The sequence below is a fragment of the Oryzias latipes genome, chromosome 18 (assembly GCF_002234675.1).
Source record: "Oryzias latipes chromosome 18, ASM223467v1".
Classification (NCBI taxonomy): domain Eukaryota; kingdom Metazoa; phylum Chordata; class Actinopteri; order Beloniformes; family Adrianichthyidae; genus Oryzias; species Oryzias latipes.
The window spans coordinates 22130546-22142760 of NC_019876.2; the positions used below are offsets into that span (position 1 = coordinate 22130546).

A 12215-nucleotide genomic window follows, 5' to 3' on the forward strand; every position below is an offset into this window, starting at 1 on the left:
TCCTAATGGAAAAAAATGTTACAAACACACATAAACAAATGGACATTCGCGACATGTCGCCGTGTAAGGACAGCGACGGATGTTGTCATGTTGTAAAGTGGCAGCCATGTCAGCCAATCAGAGCAGGGCCTGTCTGGGCGCAGGATCAGAGGTAGTCCAATCAGCGGCGGTGGGCGGGCTTTATCTCTTTAGCCTGTGAGTCTACGCCATTTCGTGTCTAGCGGTAGCTTGAAGGTGATCGAATTCGGTGGAGCAGCGGGAGAGGACGGGAGGGAATCCACGTTCTCCAGAAAAAAACCCCACCCCACTTCTCATTTTTAGTCTTTTACTCCTGGTGAGTATTTTTTGTGGAGTTTTTAAGACATTTTTGGCACTTTTGTTCTGACTGAAGCATCCGGGGGACGTTTTGTTTTCATTTTTGTAGCCTTTTTCCTCGTTGGTTTTCCCACGCAGCTTTTCGCGGCGTACATTTTGTGTAATCTGCAGAGAAACAGGCCTTTCTGAGGCTTTCTCTGCACCATTTTGATGTTTTTACCACAAAGGCCCGTTTGGAACCCCATTTTTCAGATCTACGTAACCTTATCGTGTTCTTTCATGAAAGCAAGCGTTCATTCATGGACAGATATGATTCTGAGTGTTTTTTTTTGTTTTATTTTTTATTCAGTGATTCTGTGGCTTTGCGTTTTTCATTTCTTTTTTAAGCTGTGCGTTGGTGTTTTACAGCTGTAGATCCCTGAATTCAAATTTTTATTTTTGACTTTTCATTGAGGTTTATATCTAGGTTTTGTCCCCTCTCGTGTCTTTTGTTCGTGTGAGCTGCAAACAGTTAGCTATATATAAACATGTAATGTTATGTCACTTCTGCAAATACTTTATCAACCTGCAGAGTGTTTTTAAGTCTATAATATATATTACAGTCTTTTAGAGAAGGTTTAATTAAAGGATAAAATGTTACTTGAAACAGGAAGTCCTCTGGTCTCCTGGAGGATGCTGGGATGCTGCTCATCATGTCTGCAGCAGATTTACTCTGGACGTTTTTACTATAGATAAAAAACTGCTGTAGTATAAATGAAACTTTTTAAAATATTATTCCAATACTCACCCACATTCTTGCATTCACATTTTGAATAAGAATGAGCCATGGATCATTCTTAGAATTGAGCCATATGTGGAAAACGCAAATGTTGCAGTTATTACTTTTACTATACTATTGAAGGGTAAGCATAAGGGGACATTATTATCACAAAATAAATAAAAACTTTTTTTTAAATGATTGTTGTTAGCATTTTATTACTGAGACTAAACTTTTTCCTGCTCTCCATGCTGCTCTGTTTCAATTCCAAGATGACAAAGTTTTGCCTTTTTATCTGGATTGGTTTTTTTCCCTAAAATTGAAGGGTAGCATCAGAGTGAATTTTCAAAACTATACTATAACAAAAATAAATAGTTTTTAAAACAATTATTCTTAAGAATGAACTTTTTCCTGTGCTCTGTGCTGCTCCGCTTCAGTTCCAAATTGATGAACTTTTATTTTTTTCATTCTCATTTAAATAATCGATTGGTAGCATTGGAGCACATTTTAAAAATTCTTTTTGTTAGCATTTTATTCTGAAGAATGAACTTTTTCCCACTCCACGTTGATGAACTTTATTTTTTTCATTCCAATTGTTATTATTTTTAATTGGATGTAAATCCGCTTCTAATGAATTTTGAAGGAAAGGAAAGTCGGTGTTTTTGCTCACACATCTGTTTTAGTGAACCATTTTTAAAATCTAATATGGCTTTTTTGTGTTTCCCCTTTTTTAGTTTTTGAAGCTCCTTTTTTCAGCCACAGCGAATCGTAAGTTGGTCCTTTTTTGTTGTTGCTATTTCTCTCCTTTAGCCCCTTTAGCTCCTGCAGTGTTTAGTGTTCTCCATTTCTCCTGACCTTTCGGATCAGCCTTTTGGATCTGTCCTCGTTTTGAATTTTTTTCTCTCCTCAATGAGAACCTGAGAGAAGGTGAACTTTTGCTGAAGTTTGACCCTGAAACAGGAAACAGAAGGCTCCTTTCTGATGGCTTCATCCATTTTTATTTTTTCGAAGCAGGAAGTCTAGATACTGTTTTTGATTTGTTCATGAATGCATCACACGAGGAAGGTTCATGTTGTGCTGCTGGTGGAACATCTGTCCATATTCACAGTTTAAGCACCAACAGACACACAGACTGAATGAAATAGGAGGGATATCTCAATCATGGCGAAGCTCCTCCTGATTCCCCCCATGACTAGATGCTAACATTACATCATCTGCACCAACCAGAACCGGACAAGCAAAAACCAACCGCAGTCCAAACACACAGCTCTGCTTTTGAATATAATTTCTAAAGCCCGCCTCCCAGAGGCAAATGAACCAACCCCTCCTCCCCCAGGCGAGTCTGCAGAAGATCTGAGCATACATGGTGCATACTCGCATAGCGCTTTCCCACCACGATCAGGTTTATTAAGGCTTTACAGTCATAAAGTCACAGGAATAAAATAAGTTTTTCACTACATGAAAAGTACTGAATGATCCCCGCCCCACTCTAAATGTCAGACACACATCGCCTTTTTGATTTCCCTGAAAAGAGCATCTGATGTTCTTCAGGTACAGGATCTGATTAGGTCTATATCAGACAGTGTGCACTTTGTGGTACAAGCACCAAATTAACCATGATCCCCTCCCACAAATGCATGTTTGCCACAAGAAAAATAAAGAATGGCAGCAATTTGTAAAGATGGCGGTCATATTCTAAATTGTGACAAAAGGGGCTGTTAATACACAAAGTCTCTTAACTTAAGAAAACTGTTATTTAAATGCTATACATATATATTCTTCTTTTGGCAAGTAGGCTTTTCAGAAAGAGGGGATCCTAAGGTACATCCAGGATGCGTGTACCACAAAATTCACCATTATTGTATAAACCATTTTACTATCTAAGGTCTGCAGCTCCGGGAGGGTTTGAGCTTTGTTCTTCGTCTTCAATCATTATTACAGAGTGATGACAAAAAAAAGACAACCAAAGCTGTGTTTTCTATTAGTCAATGATTTGGATCAGCTGTGGCTTTGATCCAATTTAGATCATGAAAATCCCCATTTAACCAGCTTTGGTTCATAACATCTACAAAAGAAAACATAACCTGTTAATTTGTCCCCTCCAAACCTAAATGTGTCTCAAACAGTTAGCGCTTTGTCTGAAAACATGTCAAAAATGATGCAACAAGGGAAAAATAAAACTGAAAAGGTTTGATCCAACCTTTCAAATATCTGCTGGATGTTAATTAGTTGAAGTGGAATCATTTCAACATAAACTTGAATTGTTCCGTACGTCTTATCTTAGAGGCTAAATAAACAGAAGCAAGTTCCCGATGACAGCGGTGAATATTTGTAAAAGGTGAAGAAAAACGGCTGCAGCTACAGCGGTGTCAAACGTATTGATCAGTCTGATTCTGAAAGTTGTTCAACCTAAAAAGATGAATTTGTCTGCAATGTCCATCGTTGATGCAGTTCAACTGAGGCAGAATGTAAAAAAAGGAAACGGCACATTAAATGACTTCACCTGGATAATCAGTGAGCGATGCATCTAGATGTATGTCAATTTTTTTAGGTGAATATTAATCATAAAAAGATAATACAGTATGTGATCTATAAATATAGTCAAAAAGTCATTCAGTCAGCAAGACATTCAAGTGGCCACTTTCAGTGAATAGTGATTTTTTTGCCTTGTGGTCAAAACTTGTGTTACGTCCCGTGTTAAACACATTTTAAAGACCATTTTTGGGCTCTACGTACAAAACGCGCATTGCAAGTTAAACCAGGTTGAACTTTGACCAATCAGGGACCTGGACTTGATCGTGACGAATGGATGGCGTTCCTTTTATCTTCACTTTAGTGTCGACTGTTTGAAAATTGATCATTGAGGAGAAATTACTGTTGCAGTTTGTGCCCGGCTGAAATTATATGACATCAATTCTTTCATATATCAGAATAGAGATGTAAAAAGAAAGGCTGGACCTCTATCTGCTGTACCGTGTGGGTGTTGAGGTCCTGGCTACCACTGCTGCGTCGGCAGGGGTCTTGGTGTGGGGACGGCCGGGCACTCTCCCTGTTATTCTACAGCAGCCACCCAGCAGAACATAAACACTCACCTGAGCACAGGTGTCAGCTCACCGTTGCACAAATGCGTGACTGAATAAAAAGCTTTACATGTGATGATAGATTGTATGCATAAATATGTGTGATCTGTAGTTGTATTGTGCACATTTTTACATGCTTTTATGTGACGATTTAATGGGAAGTTACGCAATTTGTGTGGCGGCCAGTTTCAATGTGAAGTCAATAGTACAGACGCAGGTCTGAGGTAGATTTTAGTGACGCGGTGGGCCAGAGGGAGGTCGTCGTGTAGCAGGAACCAATCAGGGACTCAACCTTGGAAATGCGACAGTTTCAGTGACATCCAATCACAGCGAGTAGAAAACACATCCAATATAATGAATCAATCCATAGTTCTGCTGAACTTCTATTCATTTTCTTAACCCGCTGGATCCTTTTCGGGGCAGGGGGGTTTCAGGAACCCATCCCGTATACCCGCCTGTCTCAGGACCGATGGAGCTGGAGCGATTGATCTCGCTTTGCGGCTCCCATGATGCAAGCTTGCGGCCAGACAGAGAGCTGCTGCCGGATGGAAAGTCTGCCTTATCGGCCTCTTGAACTACATATTTTTTCTTTTCATGGAGACAACAAAAACCAAAAAAGGTCCCTTGAATGTATTCTGGTTTGAATTTTTCTGTCTCAGGTTAATGCGGGACAGCAAGCCTTCACACTCGGTCAAAAAGACACGCAAAGACCACGGAAGTAGCAGTCGTTTAGACACAGCAGCAGGAGAGAAGCTCACTGGACGGGGAGAACAATCATGGAGACCTGATGCTGATGTTTTTGTAGAGCTCTTCAAAATGAATAAGCATGATCTCTCAGCCTCATCCGTGTTTTCTATGCATAGTAAAGGAGATGGACACAGACACCGCTCCATGTAGCAATCAGGCGAAAACATTAGCTGGCAGCTCCACGCGGCCGCGGCGGCGATCTTATGAACACATAAGTGGTCGGGCAGAAAGCACAGAATTCGCCGTGCGGTGAAGGAGAGGCGGCCAACGCAAAACGCGTTTGGTGTGAACGCAGCCTTAGACTCACACTCACACCTGACCTACTGAGGAGGGTCTAAAGGCAGGGATGGTCAGTTTAGGTTAGCAATCAATTATTGTATTTTATAACTGATGTTTTGATAATTTATGTTTTGTACAATGAGTGAAGCCATTTAAGAACTGTGTTGTAATATTGGGCTATATAAATAAAACTGAATTGACAGTAACGGTTATAAACGTCCAGCAACTTGTTGCTTACTGCTTTATGATTCCACCCCCCCCCCCCTCTATAATTATCCCTCTGTTTCCTTAAACCCCGTTTTTTCCCCCTTTCTTATGCCCCCCCCATCCCTCTCTTCCATCTTCTTCTCTGTCCGGTCCAACAAAAAACAATTACAAATATTAAGCATATAAAATAAATCAAGTTTAGCCTAAATTACAAAAGGGGTTTATACAAAAATACACATTGGGAATCAGAGGATTCATAACCTGCTGCTGTAACAGTGAAACATGTCCAATAAAAGAGGCCTTCAGCTCTTATCTGTTTGCTCAGCTGTTAGATGGGACAAGGATGGGAAAAAAAGTTTGGAGCAAGATTCACGAGATTTTTACCGTTGGCTGAGAACTGGACTGGGTGAGTGTGATGTCACTCAGAAACTTCCGGCTTCAACAAAATAAGATCAATTCTGTTGTCATTTTGCTGCAATATGGATGCCGCCATTGGAGCCAGACGGGGTCAGTAAGCACCGATTGGTCCGAGTCGGTCTGAATCTACGTTTCTATGGCAACTACTGTTGCAAATCAGGAATGAACTTGTTAGGACACACCCCTTCCACTGAAAGGAGACTCGGGAGAATCTGGCAAAGGTCCCGCTGTGGGGGCCAGCGGGAACCACTTACCCTTACTGAGGCATCTGATGTTTATTACTGGAATAACTTGCTATAAAGAAATATGGAAAAAAGGAGGATAAGCAAGAACATGTTAAAAAAGGTATCAGAGCAAGACGTTCAGGGTTCTCCAAGAACACAGTTTCTGAAAGATGTGAAGCCTTCATAAAACATTCATACCTAAATGTTTGGTGAGAGCTTGAAGGAGCTGCAAAGTCCGTCATAGGAGGATCTGCTGTGGATTGGAGGGCGGGAATCCACCTTCATGTCACATGTTTTGTAGTACCAGCAGGTTTAGGACCACATACACGTTGCTGCCCATAGACCTGTGATGGTGTGGGATTTTTGATCACCGCAGTGATGAACCAGCAGGGGGCGCGGTGTCGCGGTTAACTGCGATTGATTGTTCTGCAGACGACTGCTCTCTAGCTGCACGTGAGTTTCACCTGTGCCCTCTGGTACAGACATCTCAGAATATTATATATTGCTCATTAATAAACAGACTGCAGACACTTTGTCACCTTTCCCGTAGCCATGAAGCCTGACACCCATGAAGAACGCGGGGCAGGAGGCTCCACCTTTGTTTATACAGACACCTAACGTTGCGCTGCACAAAATAGTTCCCAAACAAAACATGTAGTGATATTCATCACACTGTAACAGTGCACGTTCATGTTTGGTGTTACAGAGTGAAGGAGAACTGTAATACCCCCCCCCCCCCCCCCCCCCACACACACACACAAAATCCTCCAGCGGGCGGCTGTGTCGCGCACTTAAGAACGCACGCAGCTTGTAATGGAAATGAATACTTAGAACGCAGTAAATTTGTTGTATTTCCTCGGGAGACGGAAAATTCTGTTGTAGAATGAGGAAGTGTGCTGCTGAAACCGCACGCGTGTGAGTTGAGGGAGCGCCGTGTGCAGCGTAGAGGGAGTGAAGGAGAACACTAATAGGTTTCCTCCAGAAACCCTTGAAGTCTGAACACAGGACTAGCAGAAAAAGTAAATTGTCAGCAAAGATGAATGTGTTTAATGTGTTTATCATAGTTCCAATCACGCACCATATGCAGAACTTTAAAAAAAAAAAAAAACTTTCAAAAAAGAAAAAGTGTGGGGATGCGGCCATCACCATGGTGGTGCGGTTGTCGTCACACCCCTGGCTGCAACCGCATCACCATGGTGATGCGGTTGTCGTCACACCCCTGGCTGCACAGAGCTTTCTGTCCTCATGCTCACATATTTTTCATGTCCATCTTCTCTGCAGCAGACGATCGGCAGCCCCCCACCCCCCCACAGGCACAATGAAGTGAGTGTTTTTTGCAAAAAAGCAAGATCCAACCTCCAGTTTTGTCTGGTCTGTGGTCAGTGACTTGCATCGTTTGACTAAGGTCTTCTTAAAGTGTCTCAGGAAGCTGAGACACTTTAATGCACACGTGAAAGCTTCATTTGACTCTTCATAATGAATAAACATTCATTTGACTGTAAACACATAGATTTTCTAGCTTTATTGTTGTTTTTGTGGCGCATCCATCTGCCTTTTTCTGTCTGGAAAATAACTGCAGAGAAAAGTTAAAATATGCTTTAGAATTTTATTTAGTGATGTTGATCCAAAACAGAAGAGTCTCTGAGTTTCTAATAGCACCTCTTCTTGGCTGCTTCCCCCCCAGCTGGTCCTCGTCCTCCGCCTCCAGCCTGATGTTCAGCAGCAACGTGACCAACAAGAACGACCCTCGCTCTCTCAATTCCAGAGTCTTCGTGGGGAACCTCAACACCCTGCTTGTCACCAAGGCCGACGTGGAGGCCATCTTCTCCAAATACGGCAAGGTCGTGGGCTGCTCCGTCCACAAAGGCTACGCCTTCGTCCAGTACCTGAACGAGAGGAACGCCAGGGCGGCCGTGGGCGGCGAGGATGGCCGCGTCCTCGCCGGACAGGCTCTCGGTGAGCTCGTGCCGCTAGCTGCAGTTTTCACTTTACTGTCCAATCACAACTGATACATGTAGTTACCTGTTCCAAGATAAAATTGGAACAGGACGGGGTCCCTCAGGGGCTGGGCCTGGAGCTTGCTTTTTTTTTGTATGCTGCTCTCCAGAGTGCTGGAACCACTCTGCTGCCACCTAGTGGCGGTAAAACTAAAATTTCATGAAATGGAGCTTCTGATCAGACCAGAATTCTTTTCTATTGTAGAAGTTCGATTTATCAACACGGTTTTTTCTCCTTCTCAGACATCAACTTGGCCGGAGAGCCGAAGCCTCACAGGCCGAAGACCATGAAGCGATCTGCAGGTGATATGTTCAGGTGCGTCACTCGAACCAATACGCAGGAGCCAGCTTCAAGATGGAGAAACAGAATCCATCATGGTTTTCTTCTTCACTTTCCTGCAGCTCGACTCTAGAGTTGGACTACGACTTCCAAAGAGATTATTACGACAGGTGAGCTTTCTTTGCTCAGTCTGGACCCAAGTTTTCTCCTTCAAGGTTCCAGATGTTTTTATCTCCGATCAGCTTTTGAGCTATTTTAAAAGTTTTCTTGGTGGTAATGATTACCGTATATTATTTTTAGCATTTTCTAGGACATAGTTTCAGGAGAGGCAGTAGTTCTTTGGAAATTCACCTCTGAGTTGTGAGCGGGACGTGGCCCAGAGCAACTCCGTCCCCCCTTTCCTTTTCATTTGTGGAGCAAGGAACTTGCGTGTTTTCACAAAAAAAGATCTTTTATAAACTGCTTTTTTTCCCCCAACTGCTCCTGAATTACAATTTGAATAAATAAATACTTTTTTGTTCTTTATAAATGTCCTCCGTCATCAGAAAAATGCCACAAGAGCATTAAAAAGCCCAATAATCTTTATTAGTTTGATTACATTAAGTCCAAACATTTTACAGTTGACTCCATTAGCGCTTTCTCAATCTGTACACAGAATGTACTCCTACCAGCCGCGAGTCCCCGCCCCACCTCCTCAGCCGCCGCTGTCCCGCGCCATCATCTCCTCGAAGCGTCCCAGGGTCAGTCTGAGCAGCGGAGGGAGCCGGCGAAGCAAGACGGCCTTCACCTCCTCCTGCAGGAGCAGCCAGAGGGCTTCACACACAGGTGCCTTTTGTTAGGGCTACTGGTTCAGGTTGGGTTGCAGAAAGAGAAGCGGTTTTGGTGCTGTTTTCAGGATCTAGCACAGGTTTTTGGACCCTCCACAGCAGGACATTTCACACACTGCTGGAAAACTCACAACACGTCTTTGCTGCAGTTAGTGATCCTCACCGTGTTTGGTGGCGCTTTGTACCCTCAGTGAGGAGCACCGACCTGCAGACCGTGAAGAGGGAGCTGACACAGATCAAACACAAGCTGGACTTCCTGCTGGAGAGCCTGGAGCGCATGGAGAAGGAGCACAACCGCAAGTTTGGTGAGGAAGTCCTAGCAGCTAACAGAACACAACACCGTTTCTAGCGTTACGTCATGCTCTTCCCCCACCCTTCTCCTTTCAGAGACCAGGAGCTCCAAACCGGAGCCCGGGGAGGTGTCCCCCGTCCACTCATCCACCTCCAGTAAGAAGGAGGGCAGCCTGAAGAGAGACAGGGAGAGCCAGGAGCTGAACGACTCCGAGGAGGATGCAGATCTGCTGGATGACGAAGACGAGGTTTCTTTTTTTTTTGATTCAGATGTTTTTGTCTGGTCCAGAACCCGACTGCAGGATTGACCCTAAATATCACAGCCTGTCTTCTCTGTGGTCAGAACGTGTCGTCACAGTTGAACCTGAATGAACAGAAACACACCAATATTGCAAACCTAACTCCACTAAGACAGAGGCTCCACCCCCAAGGAGCACTCTGCTGTTGGGCGGAGCCTCCTATGCTTTTAGAGCAGGGGTCGGCAACCGGCGGCTCTTTCCTCCCTGTGCTGCGGCTCACTGTGTTTTTTGTAAAATAACCATCATGTTCTCAGATTGTCGTGGTTTCTTTAACACCGTCAGGTAGAGCGAGCAGCCAGGAGGAAGAGAGCAGTGTGACCGCGGAGGGGGCGTGTCTGCAGCTGTGAACGCCGGCCATAGTCTGTTATGGGATGGAAAGTTTTCTGGAAAGACAGTCAGTGGTGATCTTGTAGGGGACACATGAACGCCAAAAAAAGCCTTTTTTTCCCCCCTAAACTAAGACCACCCATGTCCACGTAAAATGCTATGATGACCGTATGTCTGTAGAACACGCTGGACCCCCCCCTCCAGCGTGCACGCGGGGGAAAACAACAAACAGGTAGAGAGGCGGGGGCGGGGCTTAGACTCACCGCTTATGATTCCAGACGCGAAACAGACTAACTGCTGCTTCATCCATAAAATTAAGATAATTTATTGGGTTTACTGGATTTAAAGAAGAAGAAAAAATAGACAGGAGGCTACATCAAAGTGAATTTGTTTCCATCTTCTCACTCATCTTAAGTCTGGGTGTTTGACTGACAGAAACGTCTATTCAAAGTAGTGGAAAATGGACAAAAGATCAAAGGAAACATCACGCTCATAAAGAAAATAAATAATTAAATAAATATCCTGACAGCATTTTGAATCAATACAAGTATTGCCAAATGAACTATTGCGATACGATATATCAGCAAAAACATTTTTTCTAACACGCCTAGTGCCTTCATCTCAGTGGGACACTGATCCAAATGGCTCTTTGAGAGGTACAGGTTGCCGACCCCTGGTTTACACAATTGTGATTTTGACCCTGATGGAGTTCAGCGCTGATGATTGTACACCCTCCATGACCTTTGTTTGTTTTTTTCCATTCTCAGTTACTGGGATGAAAGTTTCTGCTCTTCGTCTCTGACCACACCTCAGCCTTCAGGTGTTTGTGGGCGCCAGATGTGAGGCTAACATCTGTCCACTGTCACTGCTCTCTGTGTGCAGGTGAAGAACAGACGCAGAGAGGACGACGAGGAAGAGGAGCAGGAGGAAGGGGAGGATGACGGCAACAGTTCCAACGGAGACGAATCCTGAATGTGCCGCACTGATAAACCAGTATGTGACAGATCTGTTCTTTCATTTCTGCTGGATGACCGGACATTTGTTTTTACATTCAGTTCACTGTAATTGTAAACACTTTTTTCTTTACTTTTTCATGACTGTGGAAAAAAAAATATTTAGACTGCTCTCATGCTGCAGCCTGATATTTCTTCTTTTACCCCTGCTGTTAGCTGCATTCTGACCAGCAGATGGCAGCATTTTACTGCAAAGACTTGAAGGAGAGCTTCTGTTGCGCCTCCTGTCCACGGCGTCCCCTCTCCCAAGGTGTTTCTATTCGTCCCCCCCCCATTTCCAGTCTGCATGTTTGCCCCTGTTGGTCGCTCAGCTGCACAGAGGATTGCTGGTAAACGTGTCGCCACATTGAAACCTTTGCACACGTTCTCCTCGCTGTTCCTCGAAGTCTGAGTGAAATATACGGAGGCTGGCTGAACAAGCCACTTCCATCCTTAAATTTTCATTACAAGTGGTCATGCAGATAATCCTTCACGTGCTCTACTGTGTGTTAGTTGTGGAGAAAAGACTAAATAAACTCTTAGAAAAAGAAGACTCTTGCAGTTTTATTGACTTTTCAGAAGCAGGAAGTGCTCGTTGCCCAGGAGACGAGGTTTTATTTCAGCAGGAAGTGCAGAGAATTTATTGGTAGTGGATCACAAAAGACTGTTTGGTAAATAAATATTTGTTCTTAAAGGGAATATTTGCCGATTTTTACAACAAAGTATTTTTCAGTGTGAGAAAAAAAAAAAAAAATGAATGTACCTTTACCAGTAAGGTTCTGTGGGTGGGGCCTGTCTCATAAGAAAAACCGGGAGACTGGCTGAATATGCAACATGAGCTGGTTCTCCAGGTCTTGTGCGGTGGAGAGCGGCTTAAAGAGGCTCAGTGGGCTCTGCTGCCACCTAGCAGTCGGGGGTTTATGTGTAAAACGAGAGTCAGACGCTGAAGGGTGCCTATAAATACTTAAATATAGTCTTGACAGCATCTTAAATCGATACAAATAACGCCAAATAAATATTGCGATATGTCGACCCCCCCACCCCACCCCCACAGTACACCACCCAAAGCAGACACCAGATGTCAAAATCCACAGATCCTTTGAGAAGCTCCCCGCTTGTCTCTTAGGTAAGCTACCTATACTGAAGGACCCATCAGATGACAGAAACATCCACCGT

General features: G+C 43.8%; 1 protein-coding gene across 4 annotated transcripts; it reads left to right on the forward strand.

The window, feature by feature from the left end:
• Nucleotides 1-200: 200 nt before the first annotated feature.
• Nucleotides 201-11590, forward strand: LOC101163114 (heterogeneous nuclear ribonucleoprotein C). Of its 4 annotated transcripts, none has more exons than XM_020711745.2 (11): nt 201-334; nt 1807-1840; nt 6328-6479; nt 7308-7349; nt 7711-7982; nt 8267-8339; nt 8426-8473; nt 8959-9128; nt 9322-9435; nt 9518-9669; nt 10930-11590. In XM_020711745.2, exons 4-11 carry the CDS (start codon nt 7345-7347, stop codon nt 11017-11019), a joined length of 924 nt encoding a protein of 307 aa, XP_020567404.1. In that variant the 5' UTR covers nt 201-334; nt 1807-1840; nt 6328-6479; nt 7308-7344; the 3' UTR covers nt 11020-11590. The 4 variants fall into 4 exon arrangements, with proteins under 4 accessions (XP_020567404.1, XP_020567405.1, XP_004080008.1 ...); XM_020711746.2 differs by lacking the exon at nt 6328-6479 and having other exon boundaries at nt 10930-11040; nt 11217-11590; XM_004079960.4 differs by lacking the exon at nt 6328-6479.
• The last annotated feature ends 625 nt before the right edge of the window (nt 11591-12215 follow it).